The sequence below is a fragment of the Pithys albifrons genome, chromosome 8, assembly GCF_047495875.1.
Source record: "Pithys albifrons albifrons isolate INPA30051 chromosome 8, PitAlb_v1, whole genome shotgun sequence".
Classification (NCBI taxonomy): Eukaryota; Metazoa; Chordata; class Aves; order Passeriformes; family Thamnophilidae; genus Pithys; species Pithys albifrons.
This window is the reverse complement of record NC_092465.1, coordinates 12,106,492-12,132,698: the sequence shown is the minus strand read 5'-3', so window position 1 is coordinate 12,132,698 and position 26,207 is coordinate 12,106,492. Positions and strand designations below refer to the sequence as shown.

At 46.3% G+C, this 26,207-nt stretch overlaps 1 protein-coding gene across 1 annotated transcript in view; it reads right to left on the bottom strand.

The window, feature by feature from the left end:
* The window catches only part of CLASP1 (cytoplasmic linker associated protein 1), a 172,443-nt gene extending 147,873 nt beyond the window's left edge, over positions 1-24,570 (bottom strand). The window contains exons 1-2 of the mRNA XM_071562499.1: positions 24,431-24,570; positions 11,350-11,824 (exon numbers count right to left, since the gene is read on the bottom strand). Of these exons, the coding sequence (XP_071418600.1) occupies positions 11,350-11,544 (195 nt within the window). The 5' untranslated portion in view covers positions 11,545-11,824; positions 24,431-24,570. The remainder of the gene's footprint in view (positions 1-11,349; positions 11,825-24,430) is intronic.
* Between the last annotated feature and the right edge of the window lie 1,637 nt (positions 24,571-26,207).

Sequence of the window (26,207 nt, the reverse complement as noted above, 5' to 3'; positions counted from 1 at the left end):
TGCAGCAGCCGGGGTCAAGCTGAGTTTCCCTGACTGCAATAGCAGCAGGATTTTGCTGCTCATTAACTACCAGACTTCCCATTGTCCCAACCGTACCACACCTTTCCTGATTAAAAAAGGCAGTTTTTAGAGCATTTTTGTTTTAGTTGTTGCTCAGCCAAGTTCGGCTATAGAGCCATTTTCTAGCACACATTTGCTTATCAGAACTGCAGCTCTCATTTATCACAAGTGCCCTTCTGATCCCCGGAAAACAACCCCCAGCAACATGTTTCATTTCCATCCTCCCAGTCTGAAGATGCCAAACACCTACAACTGCTGATAGCTGTGAAGTAAACAGGAGGAAAATAAACAGGCTCAAGGCACCTCCTTGACATCCCCGAAGTTTTTCCTGGCTCACCTCCCGCACTGATGAACACCATCCAAGAGTCCTGCCCTTGGCCTCTTTTGTCTGCACTTACCTTTCCCCATCTAAACAGGTACACCAGAACCTGCCCTCCTGTCCTGTTCATCTTAGACTACCATATATGAGTCACCACTGGTTATCTTCCCACAGGGAAAGTAGAGTCTATCCCACCCTCATCCTTCTCAGGAGCTCCACCTTTTACCAGATCAGCAGCTTCTTTCTCTTCCAAGATCCCTGGCTCATGCACACCTGCTCACCTTCCCCAGGGGGGCTTTATCCAGGCCCTCTGAACTCCCAGCATTAACCTGTCTGCACAACAACTGGTTCTTTGAGCCACGGCCACTTACACAGCTGCCCACACTTCCTCACTCCACGTCTCACCCATCCAAAGCAAAGCCTTTGCTCAGCCGTGTCCAAGGGCTGCAGCTGCACCAAATGAGCCCCTTTGGCTGGGAACATGAAAACAGCAGGACCTCCCAACCACCTTCTGTGCCTGGTTCAACAGAATTATATTGATGTTGGACCAGTGATTTGGAATCATCATAAAAGACACCTGTAATACAATCGTGATAAATTTGGATTTTAGTTAAAACACAGAAAACACATAACACATGGAAGTCTGAATACACACACAGAGTATAAAGTACATACTCCCAGCAATTCATCCTGGCTCTCCTGTCTAAATCAACTTTCCTTTCATCCTATTGCCATCCTTAATGTTAGTTTGAAGAACTGGGGAACACATGAGAGCCACGTAACCTAAATGACTTCAATACTGTGTCATGAGAAACCTGCTTTCCTTAAACAAAAGAAGCCACCAGTCATGCACACAAACAGCAGCACATCAATGGCACCCTGCATGCCTCAGGATACTGCACTGCAGTGCCCCTCTGAATGTCTCTGAGTTGATCAAGGTACACAACTATCTTCTCTAGGGGCTTAATTTGCAAAGCCAGGAGTCAATCTACCAAGGGATCATTCTGTCCATAGCACTCTAAATGGATAAGAATATGCACAAATGCATTTATTGAGGAGTATTAGTTAAAGAAATTTAGTGCAACAGGACTGACTCCATCAGTTGTGACCAAAGAGAATTCCCTCCAAAACTCAGGTACACTTCTTCGTTCCAATTTGAAAGCTGGAGCTGTCTGTACTTACAGAACTATTACAGAAATTGGGGTATAACAGGCCTGTCTCCATCACACAACCTTGGTGATGGGTGTACATCAGTAAAAGCCTGTTAACATTTGGCTTCATACAGCACTGAATGAGTGGCAGCCCCTTCACTGAAGCTCCCAGTAGTGAGACATGGAGTCCTCCTGAACTGTTAAAAGCAGACATTTGTTCCACATCACTGCACAAGAGCTATTGCCTCCATTTGCAGTAGGATTTCCAACTTGGTATTAGTCAAATGGAGTGTCATGGCAATACAAGGCACAACCACTGTCTTTTAATGGAACAGAGTTCTAACAGACACTGAAAGAACCAAGGCAATTAGTCCAAAGAGCTGATTTCTAACATACAATTCACAGTAAACGCAGATATTACTCAAACAATAGAATTTCAAAACACATTGAGCAGAAGCACCTTTAGGTTTCTCCTTTGTTATTACCAGGTTCCCAACCACCAGCTGACTGGCACAAACACTCCTGGCCCTGGCAAGGTTGTACCCCCACAGTTAACCTCACAATGCTCCCACAGCCCAGACAGATCCTGCCGCTTTCGCAGTTCCACACATGTCCCGCAGGAGCAGAGCCAGCCACAAGGAGGGCTTGGCCAAGCTCGATGGGGCTTTGAGTCCCCTGGTCTACTGGAAGGTGTCCCTGCCTGTGGCAGAGGGTGTTGGAACAAGCTGATATTTAGGGTCACTCCCAACCCAAGCCATTCTATGGCAGAATGGGGCTCTACTACATCATTTTTCATGGTTTCCACAGACTTCTCTCCCCAAAGCTACTTTTGGAGCTGAAAAGGCATTAATAGCCATAAAAATTTTCTTTCTCATATTTAATGCAAAATCCAATCCTACACATTCTTTTCTCTGGCTAAAATCCCAGCCACTCCATAAAACATCTTGCTTTCCATGCTCTGATAACTGGGAGTCTTTGCTCCAATTCTTGAATACTCAAACGTTGCTTTGTTTTAAAGTTCCGTGTTTGGCACAAAAGCAGTAACAAATGAGGAACACAGCAGGTTTTGCCTAGTTAAAAAAAAAGAGATCTCATCCAGAAAGAAAGTAATGAATGATTTGTGGGAGGCAACACTCATTTGGAGAAAATCAGAGACTACATGTCTCCACTGGGCTCCCACACCTTCCCTCCTGCATTTAGTGATGTGGCTACAGACCAGCCAATCCATGGGACACAAACACATGAGGCAGCTTCATACAAACTGATACACAGCACAATTCCAGGCATCAGAAATCTGGAGCTTTGAGGGAGTCAAGCAGAAAGACAAAACTGAGTGTGTTAAGCCTCAGCTAAATTGTCACTGGTACCTTGGGTGACTCATCGCAGAGTCAGCACACACCTCTGAGACAAACCAAACTGCTGCCATCACCAGCATCCCCAAAACATTTATATGGCCGTCAATTTATTTAGGCACTTCTGACACTGGGACACTTAGCACTTATGTGCTAACAAATCTTGTTAGAAAACAAGTAAGAAACAAGTTTTAGGGCCTTGACTGTTAACAATGACATGGTGGATGAAATTGGATGATGAGCCCAAAGGCCCCTGCAGGATGAATTACCCTGGGATCCCATGAGTTGATCCTACTGCCACACAGGAAATGTCACCTTTCAGTCACAAAATCCAACTGCTGAAGAAAGGCTGCCAGAGCCAGAATCATGTATTTAAAACAGCAAGATAACCCTGCACCAGACTGCCTAGTCTAGTGGGCTGATCCTCCAAAAATAAGTGCACTTAATGCTAAGAACACACTGGAAGCTTTATTTTTTTTTTAAAAAAAGTATTATCAGGTATTTTTCAGTTTTATTTTTAAGGAAGAAATCATTAAGTTGTTCATCTAACATTCATATATTCCTTCCTGTCCCTCAACTTCTGAATTCTTTGACCACTTCTAGCAAAGTTCAAGCAAGTGAAAAGAGATACCAAAGATGATATGCTCTTACAAGTACAGTAACCAAAAAAGGTTTCAATAAAACAAGACTTCTGCATGAAAACCACAGCATTACACACCAGCAAATCTACATAGAAAAAGTCAAAGGAAATGAGGCTCCATAAAACTTCCATACTTACAAAATTACTTAATTACAAATAGACAGTGAGAGGCAATTAGACCTCACTGACAGTGGGATTGTCAGTAGGTGATATTTTCATATTGAAGTTCAAATAGTGAGACAAGAATGGCTGTTGAGACAACCTAAAGGAATATCCCACAAAGAAGACATGGAAGAGTGTGCATACTTTTAGTGGAGAAGTCAACAGGATGGTGCTGGTGGGAGGACCCCAGGGGCTGATGAATATTTCTTTCAGCATCAGAGGACAACAGAACTTAACCGAACAATTAAGGGATAGCAAAAACAATCAAGGTGCATGTAAATCCATCACAGGCACTAACCTTCCCTCCAGGCCGTGTCAGAGAAAGTGAGGATTCTCCTGTACTCAATTGCTACCAACTAAACACAGAGGGAGATGGATCACACAAACATGCAAGTGACCACTAATTCTAATCCAGAGGTAACAGACACAGCATGAACAGTCTCTATAAGTCACTTTGGGATTTCTGAGGACCAAAATCAGTACCACTGTATAAAATATTTGTGTTTGTTCAAGCATTTTCAGGTGTAGTATCATACCTGTTCTACCACACAGACAAAGGACTGAAATGAACTTTATCACTGTGCATAATCTTATTTCTCTACACTGTATATAAGCTATTCAAAATCATGACAAGATCTATCCCAAAACCAAATGTCTTGCCCTTGTCTCTTCAAGAGTTTTCCAATGTTCTTGCTGCAGGCAACTTTCATCTCCCATGCAGACTAAATTTACTCACGGCCAGTTTATACCCTTCGTTCTTGTGCTAACCTTGCCCTTTAGATCTATTAGTTCTTTTCCCCTCCCTGATGTTCACCCCTCTGATGTATTTATAGACAGCAGTCATATTCCCTGTCAGCCTTCATACTGCAAAATAAACAAGCCAAACTTTAGTCTCCTGGTTAGGCAGGCTCTCCAATCCCCTAAACACTCCACTGGCCCTTCCCTGCACCTGTTCCAGCTTGAATTCCTTCCTTGCAGACAGACAACCAGAACTGTACAACACATGCCATAGAGGGTCCAACAAGGCCCTGTACAACAGCATTAGTACACCCTTATACCCACGGAAATAAATCCCCAATAATCTGCCTTTTCCACTGATGCATCAGTTGTGACCCTCAGTCTGCATCAAGCAATGAACACCGAGGCTTCCTGCGAGCCGGGTAACTGTGTTGGACGTCTGAATAAACCCTGGTGACAAACATTGAAGTGCTGCAACTGAAACACTACACCAGCATTAAAGGAATGGCTTTATCCTCTCAATTTAGTAACCTCAATGGTTCAGTCTGTTGTGTGTTGACCAAACTCTCAGTCCCAAACAAGAGCCTGTTTGGCCATGCCAGTGCTGAGGCAGCCACTCTACCAACAGCCAAGAGAAAACAGATTCAACAAAACAAAAACACACACACACAAAAATCAGCCATAGACAACACTTGCCAGTCCCAGGACTAAAAATCTATAGGATTAATTTGGTGAGAAAATGAAATCAGGCTCAAATCTCTACAGGCCTGAAGGATATGCAAGGGAGACTTTTACATTGTATCCCATTTTTCTACTCATCTCTCACCATCCAAGGGCCACCAAGAGGCAGGATACCAAGTCAGCCAGACCCTGGATGTGCCACAATTTTGTAAACAAACTTCTGTCCTATTTATTTCAGCACTGTGTCTCTGCTCTTCACACTCACTTGGGATCCTGTAGGTTCTCACTATTGCTATTTGATTTGGTAATACCTTGGCAAACAACTGAAAAACACTGTTGTCTGGTACACTCAGGCTTTGTTTTATGCAACCAGTAGCACATCCACACTGCGCATAAACAACCAGAAAATACTACTACACTACAGTTCTTCCCACCCTGGCCAGAAAAGGACAAACCTTTCTGCTACAATCAGTCATTATTGCCTTTTGAGTGTGAAGGAAAAGCCACAGGGAAACTAAACGCTGACTTGACACAGCAGTTAGTTTTTTCCCTGCCAGGAATACAAAGGACTGAAGCTGGTTCTGAATTTGATCTATCCCAGCTGCTCCCATCTCTTCTGCACTGCACCCTCTGTGGCACTGCCCACACTGCTGACACCACACAGGTAAGAGCTGCACCACAATCCCATCAATTAGCACACAGAGAAGTGAGTATTGGAAAGGCAGGTCCAGCTCCTGGAGCCAAATTAAAAACAACTGATCAGCTGGACTGGGAATTAACATCAATGCTTACAAAAAAAATGGATATCCTGAAGCCAAAACTCTGCTTTTTTATAAGTCAGGAAAATCCACCTATAAGGAGCATGCCAGCACAGAAGCCTGAAAGTAAGGACTGGGCACACTCCACAAAAGTAGTTCAAACACCATGAGTCTTTAGCCCTTCCTACTCTTTTCCCCCTAAAGAGTCAGCAAAAGCAGTTTTTGTCAAGATACCTTTTGCGATATGGTCACACACAAGGAATAGGCTCTACTTGCAAGTCCAGACCTCAAGACCACTCTTCCTCCATAGTCCATTTCTCATATCAAAACTAATTTAATTCATTTTTATTAGCAATTTCAGCTTCATGGTAAAGAGGTTTTAAGTGCTAAATGAATGTATAAACTATTGTTCTTCATGTACCTCCAGCATCCCAAAATTCACCAACTAACAGCAGCTGCTTGGAAACCCTACAAGTCTCCTTTTCTTCCCCAGACAGTGAAGTCTTTTCCCCCCATGCATTAAATACTCAACAAAACACACTTACCAAATTATTATATCAACCCATAACCATGCATGATAATTATTTCTTAAATTAGGACTTCTTTCACTGAATTTCAACCAAAATAAACACAGCAGAGAACAAATGTATGCTTATAGTGAACAACCATTCATCAGCTTAAGTAACTCTAATGGATGTCACTTCAAACTAAGCCTGCACCATCTGTTCTACCCCTCAATTAGCAAAGCAAAAAAAGAATATTCAATACACAGTTTAAGAAAGCCAGCTAATTTATGTATGTAAGTTTTATTTCTCTTCAGTTCAGCAAGGCGTGCTCTTGTAATGCTTGATATTCAGAAACAGATCAGAATGGAAGGTTGTGTTCTCCAACACTGTTAGGAATTCTGTCAAGGGAAAAAATTTCCCTGCAGTATTTCACCATACCACAAAATTTCTCTGCAACATCTTAACATATATTTTATTTTTAAGAGCATGATGTCTCTTTAAGTAACATCATCAGCTGGGAACTAAACAAATCAAATCTGAAGTCCTGCATACATGAACACAAAGCAAGCTTAGGACACAGCCCTGGCTGACAGACTGGGTCTACCAGCACAGCAGGAGGCTGTGGATGTGTCCTCAGATGTGCGGGTCTGTTAACCATGTCAGTCCCTCAGTCCCCTCTCAGAGGCAAACCCCAGTCCTGCAGGATGCTGGGCAGAGCCTCACACAGATGGAGCTGCACTCGGGCAAAGGGATCATCCCATACAAGGGTGAGATACTCTCCTTGGAAAGTAAACCCTGTCCAGTGAGAGCAGTGCAGCAACAGAAAATCACTACTTGCCAAAGTTCATGAAAAAATAAAAAGCTTCATCCCATCCTTACTGCAAACCCAGTTTCACTTCAAACTGGCCTCTCCTACCTCTCTGCAAAGTGAGAAAACATTGAGTAGAATCTCTCTTTAGTATGTTGGCCCCTGACCTGCTTGAAGGCTGGCACCATGACATTGCCTTTGCTCTTGCAAGTTTATCAAAAACAAACCAGCAATAACAAGGGCTACTTCCAGTGTAAGCCTGGACTACAGCAGCACACGCCACATCCCCCAGGGACAGAAAACATGCAAAATAGCTCATCGACACTGCTGGATGGGGGCAGCAGTTCAATACTGTTGTGCAGAATCAGGTCACTGCCAAACACCCTCAGTTCACCTCTAGGAATATCAGGTTGGTAGAAAACTACTTTAACATCCTGGACATATTATTTTACACTACACCTCAAGGGGATACATCAATGGCACAACCTAGTCTGGGTAGCCAGAGAGGCACATCAGCCAGAGATGAGCCAGGAGACCCTGCACACTGAACAGCAACATTATTAAATACTGCCACAAGCAGCTCAGAGAGAGATTGCTCACCAAGGGATTACTGATGATTTCAGCCCTCTCCCTTGCTACAGGACTGTGAAGCTGGGAGGACATGCTGAAGCCCCTGACAGCGCTGTGCTGTTTTGCTTCACGTCTCAAGACACACAGCTCTGTGCAGGCCTTAGTTATGGTTTGGAGATTCAAAGCTCAGCAAAATAACTCCCTTTTATGCTTAGCAGGGGGAGAGTAATCAGGCACTGGAATGGCCTGCCCAGAGAGGGGTAGGCCATTTAAAAAACATCCCTGGAGGTTTTTAAACCAAGATTGGACGTGGCACTGAGTGCCATGATCTGGTAAATGGACTGGAGTTGGACCAAGGGTTGGACTTGATGATCTCGAAGGTCTTTTCCAACCCAATTCATTCTATGATTCTATTCTATGATTCTATGAAATGGAGTCAAGCAGAACCACCATCTCGAAACAGCACAGAGCAAGCAAACAAAACACATAAAGAACCAGAACAGAGGCAGGATTCCTCTTTGGGCTGCAGCATCCTGCGAGACTTTCCTCATCCCAGCCTCGCTGGTGTAACACACAGCTCCTACTGCTCACCCAAACATAGGCTGCTGCTCCAAGGAACTGCACTCCAAAGAGAAGTAAGAGCTCTCAAAGTAAATTTATCTTTCACTCTGCACCATTGTTCTGTCTTACACACACCTGTAAATACTGCCAGGAAAGCACAGGCCAGGCAAAGCCTGCAGGGTGCAGTTCAAGCACAAACACTCAACTGGGTTTGCACTGAACCTCAGTGCCTTATTTCATGTAACTACCCTTATGTTTCATTCACTTAAAAAGCATCTTCAATTATCCAGGCGACTTTTGCACCTAAGGCAGCCACCTGTTCAAAAGCAGGAATCAGTCACCAGGTCACAAGATCATTCATTAAGAGTTTCAGAGTGCTGAGTGCTATCAGAAGCACATTAGGTCTCAGTTTGTTTCACACATGATGTTTTTACAGACTTGGACAGCAACAAGGAAAGAGAAGCATCTCTGCCCTCCATCATTCTTTTTTTTGCTGCATCACTTGAAAATGAAGATTGTATTGTCTCCAGGCAGGGTGCTGAGGTCAAGGACTTTACAACACAGTGTCATGTTAAAACAGAAATAGTATCCAGAAAAGCATCAAAGCCCAAAAATATAAACGATGGCCACAACATACACAGCTCAGAACTGCAAGCCAATGAAACAGCTTGAGCCCTTCCTGTAAAAGTCTAATAATTTCATCATCAGTTCCAACTCATCCTAATCCAAACTGAGCTGGTTTGCCTTAAAGATGTCGCATCTCTTTGGTTTGCTGATGTTTCCTCGGTGATGACATATAAGCACAAGTGTATAGCTGGAAGAGTCCTAGACAAGCAGGAGCCATGAATCGACTGGATGATGCTCCAAGATAATGGGTCTGTTACACAGACTTGGTCTTATTCTGAGAGCACACACTGTGTCACTGAAGTGCAAGGAAACTGCAAATCATGCAGATGATCTCCATCTTTGTTTTAAGCAGATATTTTCTCAAATGAACAGACAGAGGTGAGAAGGGAAGCAGAGTACAAATTTAATGGCCTTTTCAACTGTGACCAAACAACTGCAGTTTAGCTCTCCAGATGGCTATTCTAGGGCAGGGATACTTGGCCTTTCACTCTCAAGGTTGAAACACTAATCCATGAACTGGATTCAGATGACACCAGCTTCCCTGTGCTCCCTCCACACCAGACAGAGCTGAGCTTCTGAACTCCCACCCCACAAGCAGTCAAGAAAAATGGCAAAAAAAATGCAGATGCAGGCACTAAAACAAAAAGAAGGGATTGGCATATGATGATGCACTGAGCCTTGGCTGGATCCTGAAGCAGATCTCCCCAGATCACCAACCTCCAGATAGCCAGCCTGCTCCACTGAAAGGCTTCACATCCCTTATTATACTCATTCACTGAGAAAACACACTCCAGACATCCAAGACATGTCTCTGTTATGCTTACTAGAACTTATTAACCACAGCAAATGCTATCTATAGAACACACACATTAATGAACAGCCAGCTCAGCAGCATGAGTTCTGGAACAGAATCACTGCAGTACAAAAGTGCCACCAGTTTGTTACTGGAAAATGAGCACCACAGTGATCACTGTAAGCATGCAGTTCAACAGACAAAAGACTGGGGGGGGGAGCAAGTTATCTGAAAAGAAATTCTGCCAACTAAGAGTGACTCTGGAATTGCAAAGCACTGAATAGCTCTGTGATCTACATCAGTTAGTAAACACCCATGCAAAAAGCACATTTTGTAACAATTTCGATTTTACTGTGACTGGGCTACCCTTACCCTGAGAGTCATGGAAGTCTGGAAAAGAAAGCCAGTTAGCAAGAAAAAGGGGAATAAAAGTATGAAATACTCTCAAAAAATTCTATGTACACTACTTATTCATGACAGCAAACGAAAAAGTTCTTCTTGTGCCCCACAGAATGGATCCTCTACTAGACCATATTGGCTTTGGTGGTTGTGATTTTAGTGTTTGGGTTTTTTTTTTCCCCGACACACCAAAGAGCTTCTACCACAGCTGCTTGTTGACAAAAATGTAGAGAAAAAATGCCACTTTGCAGAACACATTGACCAGCACCCTGCAAGCTCACACACATTTCTCAATCAAAATTTCTGCTAAAAATAAATTAATTTGAGGATGTTGAGCTCCAGAGCATTTGCAACCTACATGGCCACTCCCTCCTTCACTTCTTCAGGTGCAAACTCCTGTACAACCCTCAGTTAAGTATCTTCAGGATCAGATCTGTAGGAACTTTCACTCTCAGACATTCCTGGACTTAATAGAAAGGAACAGTCTCCCATTACATCCCATACAGTATCTTATTAAAAGCTGTCCAAGTGTCTCATAACAGATCAGGATGGGAGTTTTCCAAGCCACAGCTGAGAAGCCCTCCCCACTCCCACAGTACCTGCTTTGGTAGAATTTCCTCACTAAAACCTGTAGGGAGATGAAGCAACACAACAGGGACAACAAAGCAGCAGAGTTCCATGTCCTACCAAGTCATTTCAACACTATCACATTCAACAGAAGATACACACAGACATTACCTTTCTCGACCCAAGTACAATTGATCTACTGTGTTTAAGTTGCCCACAGAAAAAAGGTCTAGTGCCCCAGGAAAAAAAGTCTAGTGCTATTTAATGACTGAAAAACACTGCTGTTTATATATGCTTTTTGTAGTTTTAGAAACTTTGCTAATATGGCAGCAAATGAACACTGCTGACTACTGGGATGATCAAAACATGCCACCCGCTAACAAGGTACACAAAGACACCAGCATATCACAAACCATGAACACCAAATGTAAATCCACTTGCACTTAAACCACCATTTACTGAATTCTCACTGCCTTGAGTCCTCAATATCACAGCAGCTATCAGATACCAAGATATGGAACAGCACTGGTGGACTCAGCATAATTACCAGCTTACAGAACAGTATAACAGAATGCCTACTATACAAGTTTCACTTACATCAAATAGCACTTGACATCAAAACTTGATGATAATCACATTCCACCTGAAAAGTCTTACCTTATAATTGCTGGAATTTACCCAAGAAGTGGCCAGTCCATCAACCATTTTATCCAGCATAGTCTGATCATGTTCAAGATCAGCTGACTTCTGTTTATCTGAGAAGTAATCTATCAATTCCTGGCCAACTTGAAGTCTCTTTCCAACATCCTTCTGCAGCACCTGCGCTAAGCAATACTCCATACTGGGCTCCATGGTATCTCAGAAATACAGCACCAGCAACAAAGCTAGAGGGCAGCAGGTCCACAAAATCCCTCCACAAAAGCACGCAGGAGGTCGCCTCTTCCTTCGATGAAGGTTACTGAGGGTCTGGGTTTCAAAGACGCAATTCTGAGAATGGCAACAATGCACCATGTGTGTGTGGACAGCAGCTGGCAGGATATTAAAAGTCCAATTTAAATAACTGGTAATAGATGAAGCAATGAGCAGTACTGTACTGTTGAGTCTGCAATAAATCCCAATTCAGCAGTCCATTCTGAAAGAAATGAAAAAGAACAGTATTGTACGTTAAATTAAGACTGGAGAAAGAAAAGACAAGACTGAAAGCATGTCACAAAATAGGTTATTCATATACAGCTGCCAAGCTGTGGTAAGTCGGATACAAGCAGCACTGTTCTATTTTCAGGAATCAAACAAGGTAGGTCAGGACAAAACCTTTGGTTATTCTTTACAACAGCAGTTACCCATCAGTTCCCTAAAAAGTTTTCATGATAGACAGTAAATGTGCAGCCTAAGTAAGAACTGATTAGTAATCTATATTATTGCAGTTGCCACTATCACCATCCACCCACAAAGGTGGGGACAAAATGCTTCGGCAAATTATCAGGAAAACCTATTTACTTTAAGTGAAAGCAGGAAGAGATCTGGATCCTGTTTTGACTGTTGGCCCTCAGCAATCAATGTCACCAGCTGGTCAGCAAGACAACACTAACACCGAGCTCCAGGAATGTAAAATGATCAGTTTTAAAAACCAGGTGCTCAAGCTATTTCCAGGCTGAATTCTGTTACTTCCCAACTACAGGTGTACAGGAAACAGCACTGGCACAGTCTGAATGCAGTTCAACAGACAGTGCCCATCCTGAGAACAAAGGCCATACATAGACAAAGGAGGCCAGGCCACTCTGCAGCCACTCAGAGGCACAGCATTACCTCTGAGGAAAACTTTTGGCTTATGCATAAAAAAATTACTGTCAGTCTAGGGTTTGATCATGTTCCTTAAGCCTAGAAACATTCCCATGGAAGGACTTCATTAGGGATCCAGCTACAGCTCTTTTTTGTCCCTTCATCTGCAACCAAATGAATCCCTGCAGGCAGCCAGGGAGCATCCAGGGGGCCTGTCCTGCACCCTGGCACAGACCAGGGCTCCTGGCAACACCATTCTGCTTCCTGAAGCACCCCCTCACCACAGGTTAGCTCTTCCAGGAGGGGGAATAAAAACCCAGGGTGTCTTTCTGTTTCCTGGCTAATAATACCCAAAGCTAGAAATCTGCCCTACTTTTTCCTCCAGTATAAGGAAAGCAGGTCACGCTCAGAGCAAGGAAAGAGGCTGCACGGCAGACACCTGGTTCAACAAACAACTGGAAGGAAGCTGGAGGCGCACGGTCACTAATTGGAAGCACCGGGGCAGCAAATCTAAATACCTTCTGTTTGTGCAAATAAGGCATTCACAAAAGTCTTAATAAAAACAAAGTGGACCTGACAACAGACATGGTGCACACAAGAATCCCAGCCTGGAAACAACAGCAGCCCTGGCACGGCAGAGTTCTTCAGTTCATCATCTCACCTCCATCTCCCCTGGCCAGACTTACACACTGCCACATCTCATCACCACCAAACACAGCAACTAATTCAGCACGGAGGTGTTAAGCCTCCCTAACCCTGCAGGCACTGCCAGATGTGTCCCAGCTGCCCACACTGGCTCTGCAGGACTCACCAGAAAGCAGGTCCCTCCATTCCAGGCAGCCAATTCAAATCCCCGCTGGCTGATGGTGATCAAAACTGGTTCTGTACACTCAGGGACTCACCTCAGCCAACTGCCTGAAGATCCTACCCTCAGCCAGAAGGTATTGCTTGTGTCTGTAGACTGACTTCTCACCAGCAAACCTCGCTCCCCAGAGCAGCCAGGAAGCCTTAGCTGCACTGCACACACAGCACCTCGAGCTTTGAGTCAGTGCTGTGACAGCTCACCTGTGACCAATACCCCAATCTGAACTACTCAAGGACACACAAAACTCTCACCACTTTGTTTCAAGTCACTTCAAGAGCGATTTGACTTTAAATACTAAAATTCTCAACATCCTGCCTCCCCCCAGTCAATAGTCTTAGAGCAACTCCAATTTTCTTTCTAGAAGAGATACACTAGTTCCAAACTAGAGGAAAGCACCACCTTTTTAATTGCTGATGCTACAGTTTCTCAGTCAGTTCAGCACCAACTCTGAAAAGTCCTCTGAGCTTTCCCACTTTCAACTGAAATGGTTCATGACACAGCTCTGACTACCCATGGCAGCACAAGCACAAGGGCCACTTTAACCAACTGCAGAACTGCAGCAGACATTTTCATCCATGTCTCCTTGTCTGCAGCTCTGAATACTGTCCCCTGCCCTCCAGCACAGTCTCGTCTTGCTCCTTGCTGCAGGCACTCCAGTTATGTGAGGCAGAATAACACACAGCAGCGTCAGACTACTCAACCAAAGGGTTTTCACTCAGTGAAGCAGCATTTTACTGGATCCCTCACTAGCACAGAGCTACCACGTTCTAGCTCAAGCCTTTCAAATTAGCTGTGCAGTTTGCTTCTGGACTCCAGGGGGGATCTTCTGTTAAACTGAATAGAACATGGTGAAGAAAGTCTAACTGCTTTTACAATGTAAATGTAGAACTTGCTTAAACTTGAAAATTCAGATTACAGAAGGGTGTGAATGACTGTGTGTTACCACAGAATAGCCATTTTTTATTACCATCACACACAAACAAGTCTCAACACATCCGAAAAACCATTAGCTGGCCACAGTGCCATGAGAAAGGAGCATGAAAGTTACAGGCCTTTCTTCTACGTGGTTTTCATTTGAGTTTGTAAATCTCTGCCAACAAGTACAGAAACAACCTTTTAAGCAAATTAATGTAAACAAATGTCTTTCAAAGTTCTGGATTTTTAAACACATGAAGGAAGGCATGGGAAAAACATCATGATGCATTACAGAAGAACAGGTTTGTGTCACAACCTTGAAGACTGTACTCCACAGAAGATCCACTACACATTATGGCACCACTACTAAATACATGCAGGGGACAAGAGCCAGAAACACCTCTGAATCCTGGGGAAATCAGGATTAATAGTAAGCCAAGAGGAAAGGCTGAAGCTAGCTTGCATCTACCAGCCAACAGGTTTTTAAATAGCACTTTTTCACCTAAAAAACAAGAAAAAATATATTTTCTACACTTTAAGAAGTCTGTTGGGTCCCTCTCTTCCTCACAGAAGGAAGTAGAAAAAATATCACCTGAGAAAAACAAGTCCCAAACTGACAAAAAACTTACCTCCCAGGCAATGAAGCATATGGCTGCTACATCCCATCAAGTTGGAAACCAACTGGGCAGATGCTTCCCACATGACATGCTTTGAAAAAACACAGTCACAATCTGAGCCCCAGTGGCCCACTCCTGTTCCTGCACTTTTCAGGTAGCCAATGTTACAAGATACAAACAACTTCTGTTAACAGCCTCTTCCCACTGAAGAACAGTCATGAGAACTCAAAAGTAGTAACTCAGAGGCACAGGTCCTGTGTCTGGAGCTCCACCAAGTCTGGAGAAGGGTTGCAAATATAAGCTCCAGAGCAAGGGTCTTCTACAATCCTCCTAGGCTTGAAGAGACAGGCAAGGCTACATCTAACAACCACAATATGTAAACAAAAAAATCCAAGAGAAAAACTCTTCTTCCACCCCAACTCTGTCACTGCAAACAAGTTCCCTGTTTCACTAATAAGACATCAAAACTACGTGCTTAGTCAAAGCCCCTGCCAGTAACACATGGATTTTCCATCCAGAGCTATCCAGCAGAAAGCCACTATAGAGAGGTTTAAGTTTGGGCCACCTTGGAGCTCAAAATTATGAATTAAAGGAGAAAGCTGACAAAGACTCAACAGTCCCAAGTTACTCAGCCCAGATACCATCACCATAACACCACAAACACTGGTACAAATTCACAGCAAAAGAAACTAGCTCAGCACATAGAACAGGTCAATTCAAACAGTAATAGGAAATACTTGTCACATTAAGATGCTGTGGCAACATTAAACTGAGTACATAAGACAATTAACTTTTTCAGCACTCATGAGAACCCCACTGATCCCAGACTAAGTGAAAGTGCATTATCTGCAATGCTCAAGCAAGACTTTATCCTTCACAGGAAACTTTAATCTTCTTCCTCTTGCAATGAGGAATAGAACCTGAAGCACACACAAATGCAATACTACTCTTTTGGGGCTTGCCTATACTTGGGAGCTCTTCTGATACAGCCATTCAGCTTTAAAACAATGCCCCACTCTCTTCTGCTCTAGTCATCAGGCTATCATCTTTGTCATGTTTCATTGTCATCTTCATGTGCCAAAGTCAGTGCAGTCCATAACCTCTCCAAAAAAAGCTTGCACAGACCAGTCCCTTGCTGCCACTCACTATCACCACAGGCAAGAGCCAGGGCGACACAATAACCAGCCCTTTCTGGTCATCTTCCTGAAGGTATCTCTCTACTTGTGGCCAGTAAGCTTAATTTGCAAACAACTTGTAAATACAACCACAGTTCTTTGGTGTCTTTTCTTTCTGTGTGTGTACATGGTTAGCTGTAGCTCAGCAGCTGCAAAAATAACACAGTAACACAACTGTACCAACAAGAATCCTTGTTCACAGGTCTCAGGACCTAATTGCATAGTCACTTCACTTTAAAATTAAAGTATATTAGGCAGATATTTCCTTGAACTTTGACTTTTCACAACAAAGAACTCATCTGCTCCTTCAAGAGATCTCCACCCTAGCCAAATGCAGTATTTTTTCAAGTATAAAAGCTACCAGACAGCAAACCCACAGTAGCTCACCACTACTGGAAGGTGGTCAGTGTAAACACAGAACTAGTGGGTTTGCCAGCCAAGAACCTCAGAGCTATTAGAACAGCACCTGGAAATCTTGTGCTTGCAAAGACTAAGTGGAGACCTGACTGTATGTATGTATGGCCAGACTTCGCCAACGCAGATTTGGGAAGGGCTCTCCCCACATGCCCTTCCAGCCTGCACAGTGGATGTTTTAGGTGAGGCACAGCGTGTGCAGAACTGGCCCCACCGTTTAAGTCCCAAGGTCCATCTGCCACGGCCGAGCGAGCTTGGACAGTGACAGTGAAGTCCTCAGGACTGTCACAGCACCCGGTACTAACCGAGGCTGACCCTGCTGAGCATCCGAGGTCTGATGGGATCGGATGGCAGGGAGGCATTTACTGCCAGGGGACGGTCCCTACTGAGGCTCGAACTCAGGACTGTGCTCTCCATTACACCAGGGGACCACCCACCTGGACATCCTGTGCTGCAAAGAGTGGAGACCTGATTAGCAAGGCAGCCTCAAACTGCAGCTCTGTAGAAGGGGTGGAAGCTCTCAGCCCACTGTACACTCTATTTTTGCTTCAGCCGGTACAGCCATCCCCTGCCCATGGGGGATTAGGTGTCAGGGCACTACAAAGTACAACAATCAGTAACCACTCAATCAAATCTTCTCTTTCTCTTCCCTCAGTGTGCAAGTAGCAGTGAACAAAGCAGCTGTATTGACAGTTTCCAAGCTCAGAGTATTCTCACTAGTTCAAACCCTCTGAGAGAACGAGGTGGCAAGTACAACATCAAGTGTCCTACTTGAAGAAGAGAGCAGCAGCCCTTTGCTGGAGGTAAGGGAGGATGCAGGAAACATCCACCCAGCAACTGACAGCTGGGCCCTTCCCACTGTTCACCTGTCTCCATAAGTAGGCAATAATGTTTCTTTAGTGCCAAGCAATATTGCACAACCCTGGTGATTGTTTTAAATCAGTAATTAGTGTTGCCTTGTACTTGAGCCACCCTCTCATCCAGAGATGGGTATCTTAGATTTCCAGACTGACAACTCATGCTTTTCCATGAGCTGCTGAGATAGCCCCGTGCTTATCTCCATGTCCCAAGTGTCTCTGCAGGTACTTGATGCAGAGACTCCTTCCACAGTAACTGTCCTCAGACAGTACTGCAGCTCCTCAGTACAACCCTGATGATAAGCAAAGCACTGGCTATGTGCGATGCAGTTTCTTTTCGGGAAGGTCTTCCAAGGAGGGTTTCTCTCTCTTCCCACAGCACTGGCCACACCAAGGCAGTGTTTGTAGAACTCTCCACTGCTGCAGGCAGTTCATGCTCAGAAGAGCAGCATCGGGCTGAAGGTTTGCTGGGACTCTGCTAAACACCAGCTGGTCTTCAAACTTGAGAGATGGGCTGATTCCAATGGGATGAAGTTCAACAAGGCCAAGTGCCGGGTCCTGCACTTTGGCCACAACAACCCCCTGCAGCGCTACAGGCTGGGCACAGAGTGGCTGGAGAGCAGCCAGGCAGAAAAGGACCTTGGAGTACTAATTGACAGGAAGCTCAACATGAGTCAACAGTGTGCCCAGGTGGCCAAGAAGGCCAATGGGATCCTGTCCTGTATCAAAAATAGCGTGGCCAGCAGGACCAGGGAAGTGATCCTTCCCCTGTACTCTGCATTGGTGAGGCCACACCTTGAGTACTGTGTTCAGTTCTGGGCCCCTCAGTTCAGAAAGGATATTGAGATGCTGGAGCGGGTCCAGAGAAGAGCAACAAGGCTGGTGAAGGGACTGGAGCACAAGTCCTATGGGGAGAGGCTGAGGGAGCTGGGGTTGTTTAGCCTGGAGAAGAGGAGGCTCAGAGGTGACCTCATCACTGTCTATAACTACCTGAAGGGAAGTTATAGCCAGGTGGGGGCTGGTCTCTTCTCCCAGGCACTCAGCAATAGAACAAGGGGGCATGGGCTTAAGCTCTGCCAGGGGAAATTTAAGTTGGATATCAGAAAAAAATTTTTTACAGAGAGAGTAATCAGGCATTGGAATGGGCTGCCCGGAGAGGTGGTGGATTCACCATCCCTAGAGATCTTTAAATGCAGATTGGACGTGGCGCTGGGTGCCATGATCTAGTAAATGAGCTAGAGTTGGACCAAGGGTTGGACTCGATGATCTTGGAGGTCTTTTCCAACCCAATCGATTCTATGATTCTATGATTCTATGCCTGGAGCCCATTAGGCGGTTCACGTGCACAAGTACAGACCCAAGTCACGAACCTACAACTCCCCTGCCATTAGGAAAACTGAGGCAGATTTCCAGAATAAAGACAGCTGAAAGATTTCCAGGGCTTAAGTTGGCTGTGGCCTCCAGCCCCCACACAATCCTTCTAGGCCAGATGCTAACTGTGAAAGTTGCATTATCTACCCTGGATGAGAGATAAGCTTCAGGTAACAGGAATTCTTATGCCTCCACTTAAAGTTTACATTGCTGCCTCAGTAACTGAACACCTCACACTGATACCAATTTCAGCAAGGCTACAATCTTCAAACAATCTCCCTGTAATGAAGATGCAGCAAATCAAAATGACTTGCAGGTCATCTCAATGTGACTCCAATACCCTACACTCATGAAACCACTTTGCGGAGTAGGAACAACCTTTCCAGAGTAGGGCGGAAAATTAGATGTGCTTTAACACCTTTTGTTTTCCTAATACAACACCTCTCTGAAATTAGCTCAGTTTTAACTTTGAGACCAAGGGCAACTCGAATGAGCTTTCAGGGTCTCCTTGCTTTTTAACAGTTTGAGTGCTGAGATGCAGCTCAAATCCTACAATGTCAGGAGCTGCTCTGTGTGGACTCCCTCTTGTAGGCACCGCAGTTCACGGTTCCAAAACAACACACTACAAGCAATTAATTAGGGGCAATGGACTGGTGGCGGTGGGAACTCACCATCATCGTGACACTTGATTCTGTGACAGAACTCAAGTTTTTGGATTTATGAGTACAAAACCCCTCCCTCTCCCTCACTCTAGAGATCTAACCTTGTCTTAGAGCCTGCAGCTCTGGCACTGTGGGACCCTGGCCCACAAACCACAGCACTGGCTCTCAGCTCAGCTCTGCAAGGTGCACAAGGTTCCCTGACAGGCTGTGCTGATGCATCCCAAAAGAATGGAGTGGCATCCAGCCACCTTTTTTTTACTGCAATGAGGAGTGCAGAAGAAAATTTTCTAGAGTCACATCCTAACACTCTCCTCCCCAGTTCAGCAGCAATATTGGCTCATCTGGAAAAACATGGGAAGGAAAGGAAGAGACTTTCACTTGTAGCCTCATGTGGGTAAAATGCTTAGCAAGGTTCGTAAGTAGAACAGCACTGAGAACCAGAGCAGAGTGACCAATCACTTGTCAGTTTGCCAGCAGGCCCAGGAGCTTCACATCTCACATCTGAATCTTGTAATCTATGTTTGCATTGCAATCCAAGTCCCTTAGGCCAGGATCACTAGTTTAGCCAGTCCTGAGATGGAAAGCATTTCTTCCTGTGCATCAGTTGAAAAGAAAAGCGGTAGAACACCAAGAAGCTCCTATTTTGCAGGCAGGAATAGGGTAGAAATTCAGTGCCTTCCCCAGAGACACTGCAAAGCAAGTCTGTAGTGGCAGCAGGAACTGAGGGTGAGGTAACACCTTGGGGAAAGAAAAAAACGACACCACCACATGCTGGAACACAATCAGGATAAGTGAATTTTAAAGACAGCAGTGGGTTCAGTATAAATTCCATACTCCAGTCCTCCAGGACCTTGTTATCCTTACTGATATATAACAGGTTAATGACACAGAAGTAAGTTTTCATGTACAAGTCCAAGCCAGAACTATCCTGGAAGGAAGAACATGAGACAAGTGCTAGCAGTAAAATGACAGGTTGGAATGACAAAATAATACACAAGATCATACCCTGCGTGCAAGCCCTCAAGCAACACTGGTGTGAGATGCAACAGCAGCAATTTGCAAGTCAGCAGTTTTGGGAAAAGTTTATTTTCTTGGTCTCCCTTCAGGCTTCCCAGCTGATGCCCATCTCTCTTCTGTGACTCTAAACACAAATTTGTTTGCACAGCAAAACGGGGGTCTTTGCCTACCCCTGTTGCCCAGGGCTGTCACAGAAGCTCTTGGCCAAGGAGAGAACACTCAGCAGCTGCTGGACTTCAAATGCTGACAGGGCCAGCAAGAAACAGCATCTAGAACCAGTTCAGATCCAGGGAGAGGAGGGAGGGTTAGTTACCCTCTACATTCAGGCATAAGCAGATTCTCTTCAGCCTGGCATCTGCAACCACACGTGAGTGGATGGCCAAAGAAATCCTTCAACACAAACTGCAATGGAGTGCAGAAAGTCACCACAACACTTTCAGATTTATGAAACAGTGGGTGGGGGGAGCACAGGACAAGGAGCAGCAGGAAGAGGTTTTTTTTGACAATAGATGAATTAGACTGAACCTCTAGTGGCAGCGAAGAGACTTCTGGGCAATAAAATCACCTGCATGTAAGGAGCAGAGAGACACAACTGCAATTCCTCCCTTCTGCTCAGATGCATTTTGAAACACAGGTCAGAATCTGACTGTTTTGATCAGATCTTTGCCTCAAATTATTATTGGTTCAATCTGGCTTTCTGACATATCTTGGAATCTAAAGCATCGACAAGTGTAAATAAAAGGCCACAGCTTAAACCCGAAATACAGAAATGCTGTACCAAGGACTGGCCTGGTTAGGCTCTTTAGTCTATTAACTTGCTGGCGGTGGAAACAAATTGGAGAATTTTAAATCTGCCCACTCACTTTCAATAAACTAATGTTGATGATGCTCTTCTAACAATTAATTTTGCGGTTCCTATTTGGCATACTTGTTTCCAGATGCAGAGTGGACATCTCCCTCCTTAAAGAGCCAGACATGAAGAGATTTGATTAAGGAACAGAGCAGGAAACCAGGTGAACTCAAATGCATGAATTGAGATCAAATCTCTTGGGAAGCATCAGCAGCCTCTCAGACCACAAAACCCATTTGTCGCACTCCTATACACTTGAACACTCACAACTCCATCCAGTTCATTTGTGTTTTGTGATGGGAGGTTTTTTTGGTGTAAGAGTGCTAGTGCTGCCAAAGAGAGGAGAAAGTGAGGTCTCCCATGTGTGACAGAGCCAGACACCAGCTCACTGCATAAGGAACATGTATGTGTTTAGCTCCTCAGTATCCCACCGTCTAAAGCTCATAACTAGCTCACATCAGGCTTTCAGACAGCTTTGAGGACTAGTAACAGGTTGGTCCAATGGACAATGTCCAAAGCACCAAGTGAGCTCAGAAGAAACACATAAGGAAAACTTCATCGCTCTGTAAGGTGATGAAAATGAAGCAACTGAGCACAGAGCAACATGAAGTGGATGCCATCAAACAGAGGTGTAATGCTAATGCTGTTCTGCACAACACTGTCACATCAACCCTCCATCAAGGAAAGAACCAAGCCCCTTCCTCTCATAGTCAGATTGCTTATAAGTTACTAAAGTCACAGTCTGAAGAAATTAATAGACAAGAATAGTCTATTTTATTTACTCAGGTGAGAGACCTTTATATACTTGCCAGCATTTTCTCTAATGCACTGGCAAAGGCTGCTCCAAGGTGTGCCAGAACTGTCAGAATCCAAGAGGAAGCCTCAATTACAATTGCCAGCCAAGGAGGCGTTAACAGCAGCAAGCCCGATCCAGAGGCACGCCAACATTTCCATCCCTAGTCTAGGCTAGGCCTGAGATAATGAGAGGTTCAGGGTGACACATGAGCCTGATCCAAAGTCATCTGAGGTCAGAAGGGACCTGTAATGGCAGTCCACACATCTCAAAGCCACCTCTCACAAAAACCTGCATGAATGTTGAAATGGGGAGGTACATGCAGGGAAGGTCACTGCTTTATCCATCTGAACAATTCATGTCCAGCCTCACGAAACTTCTTCTAACATGACACAACACAAAGGTTGTTGAGGAGATCTTGTCCTCATCCTTCACTGTAATGTAAATCATTACAGAAGTGGCCAGACTTGCTGTCAGCTCTCATCCTCTTACCACCAAGAGCCCTGAACAAACCGCCTGATGGACGGAGAGAGACTGAGTAACATATAGGAGAAATAGATAAATCATTCTGGTTTGGGTTTTGCTGTTTAAATATATGGTTGTCTTAACACCAAAGCAGCAGCACAAATTTAACATTCCTACATAACTACAAAGTTGACTGGAGGACCAGTTCACTCAGTCGTAGGCATTCTATGTCCTTCTAGGGAACCTCATGTGAACTAGAGAAACATTTCCATCTCCCAGGCACGTCACCCTCTCACTTTTAACACTGCATATTAACAGCCAAGTGAAGCAAGGCCAAAGTGTATAACTTCATGGCATTTTTCTTCTTGAAACAGAAGCTGTTCGATCAGATCTGAAGACATCAAAGGTGTGTTGCAAGCATCAGTTGCAAAAAAGAAAAATCTATGTTGGCAACAATTAAAAAAATTAAGCGAGACTATGACATACAGAGATCACACATGGTGACACATCAATCCTTTGTCTCTCTTGTAAGTTCCAGGTTTCAGTCCCACTGACAGGGTTCAATGGAGAAAACAAGCAAAGCCTGGACTTTGCCAAACCCAGGACTGCAGCACAGAGGTTGCTCCACACACTGAGCTGCACTGCCATGGTAAGGAAGACCCTGAATAAGACAGCCCTGCAATTCCAGTAGTCCTTTCCTCTAAAGCTTACCACTACTGGAAGTTCTCACACATATCCCCTCTCCAGCTGCAAACCTCTCAATTCAGAATCCCACACAGAAGCAAACACCTGCACTTCCAATGCCTCTACAAGAACTACTCTGAAAACTGCTGAGCTGTTTGATGGATCTGTGTCTGCAGGTATCAAGCAACAATGCTTTGGTTTGTCTTCAACAGTGCCCAGGTAGCATAAAGAGAAGCTTACAACAAAGACACAACTGCTCAGAAGATGCAGAGAAACAGGCTGCAGTGCTCAGCAGCACACTGGACTATGACATATTTGCCTCCAATGCTGGCACAAGTGCTGGGCTGGAGACTGCATCCCTGCTCTGTTAACATTGGCTCAGCACATGCTTCTTTACTTAACCCTTGTCTCCTCTACTAAACACTGACTTATGAAATAAGTCCAAAAGGGACAAGATATCCACTGGACAGAAGAATCCTCACACCTGGGAAGCCTCTGCGCTGCTCCACCACAGGCTTCCCTTACAACCCTGAGTTTGTCATCCTCCCTCAATTTCCCACGTCCTTCCCAGGGGCTGTGCAGAGGGCTGGGACAGGGAACAGCCTCGCCCTTCCTCAAAGGTATCTTTAAGCCACATAACATTAAAAATACCTTAAGCAGAGCCCACACAGGACTGTAATATGCATAACTAAATTTTATTGACTCAAACCCATCATCTCTTTGAACCGTTTCTGCCGGATTTGCCTAATGATCAACCCACCCTTTCGCAAAGGAACAAACTCACGTTCCCCGCCCGACTCCCACAAAATCGCTGCCAGAGGGGCCCGCAGGGAAGGGGCACGTGCACAAAGGGGCCAGCCCCGGGCCGAGCCCACCCCGCGCACAGGATGCTGCTGCCGGGGGCGCAGAGCCCCGAGCGCCGACACAGCCCCGCCTCCCTCGCCTCGCCCGCTGTTTGTGCCCAAGGGAGCCCCGCCGGAGCCCCCGGCGCTGCCCCGGGCCCCGCATGGCCGGAGCGGGGCGGCCCCGGGCCAGGGGGTGGTCCCGCGCCAGGCCCCTGCAGCCCCCGCACCGCCGGTCCCGCCGGACCGCCCTGCCCTGCCTTGCCCTGCCCGCGCCGCCGCTCCCTCCGGCCCCGCGCTGCTCCCGGCCGGTGCCGCGGGCGGGCGGGCCCCGCCCCGAGCCGCGCTGCCCGCGGTCACCCGGCGGCGGCTCCGCACACAAAGCCCCGCGGCTGCGCTCCCCCCCGCGGGCCGGCGCGGCGCGGGCGGTACCTGCGTGCGGCGGGCCGGGCGGACGCTGCCCCGCTGTGGCGGCCCCTGGGCCCCGCTGCCGGTGCCGCTCGCTCAGAGCCGGCGGCGGCGGCGCCCGCTCCGCTCCATGGCCGCGCGCGCCGCCGACCACGGGAAGAATGGGGGGCCCAGCGCGCATGCGCCGCCCGTGCCCGCCCCGCCCCGCCCCGCGCGCCGGCGCGGCACCGCCCTGCGGGCCCCGGTGCCGCGGTGAGGTCAGCGCGCTCCGTGCGCATGCGCGGGCGGGCCGGTACCGCGCGCCCGGTCGCCATGGAGACGCCGCCCGGCGGGAACGCGCCGGAACAGGCGGGCACGCGCGTTCCCGGGAATGGCACGGGAATAGCGCGGGAATGGCACAGGAATGGCACGGGAATAGCTCGGCCTCGGCCCGCCCGACCATCCCCGCGGGCGCCTCCAGGCACTGCCGCGCCCCTGCCTGCCGGGTCCGACCGCAGAGAGGTTCAGATGCTTTGGGGAGGATCCGCCCAAATCCAGTTGTGAGAAACGCTCACATTTTACCAATAAAAATTAGAGGGGACAAAATCGTCAAAGCAAAACTAAACTTTTATTTAACAAATTCAGCTGAATCGGGTGTGTCCCTCTGGCCTAGGAGACAAACACAGAACAAAAAGAAATAAAACTTTTCATAACCTTTCCCGGCCGAAAGGTCCCTGCCCCTCTTCCTGTTGCCTGGGAACTGGGGACTCAGAGTCTGGCCCCATTCACCTGCTTGCCCAAGAAACCCCATCCCCTTCCAAAGGCCGAAAAAAACGTTGGAAAGTAATTACCCCTTAACTATTCTCTTAGAGTTCTTTTAGCTTCAGAAAACCCTAATTCTGTTTCTAACACAGTGATCCCCCAGGGAGGGAATGTGTTCCACAGAATGCGTCGGGTTGGAAGGGAGCACAGCGGGTCATCCCAGAGCACACGGCACAGGAGTGCGTCCAGATGGTTCTGGAATGTCTCCAGTGAGATTCCACAGCCACTGTGGGCAACCTATCCCAGTGCTCAGTCACTGCACAGTAGGGAAGTCCTTCCTCACATCCAGGTGGAACTTCCTATGCATCAGTCTCTGCCCATCCCCTCGTGTCCCCTTGGTGGGCACCAAGGAGCAGAGCCTGGTCCATCTTCTGACAGCCCCTGTTCAGATAGTCACACACATTGATGAGGTCGCCTCTCACTCATCCCTTCCCAAGGCTGAACAGGCTCAACTCTCAGCCTTTCCTCATGAGAGGCTCCAGTCCCTTAAGAATCTTTGTTGCCCTCCACTGGACCCGCTGGATGCACCAGGAGCTCCATCTCTCTCTGCTTTGTGCATCCTTAGTTAAAAAGCTGCATTTAAAAGCAACTAATTCTTTCTCCTAGAGCAGTCCCGTGGTGTAAAGGAGAGCGCTCTGGACTCTGAATCCCAAGGACCTGAGTTCGAGTCTCAGTGGGACCGTCCCCTGGCAGTAAATGCCTCCCTGCCATCCCATCTCGTCAGATCTCGGATGCTCAGCAGGGTCAGCCCTGCTCAGTACTGGGTGCTGTGACAGTCCCGAGGACTTCACTGTCACTGTCCAAGCTCGCTCGGCCATGGCAGATGGATCGCAGGACTGAAACGGTGGGACCAGTTCTGTGCCCACTGTGCCTCACCTAAAACATCCACTGTGCAGGCTGGAAGGGCACACCCACGTGGGGAGAGCCCTGCCCAAATCTTCATTCATGAAGTCTGGCCATACATACATACAATTCTTTCTCGTATGTGGAACGAGTTGCA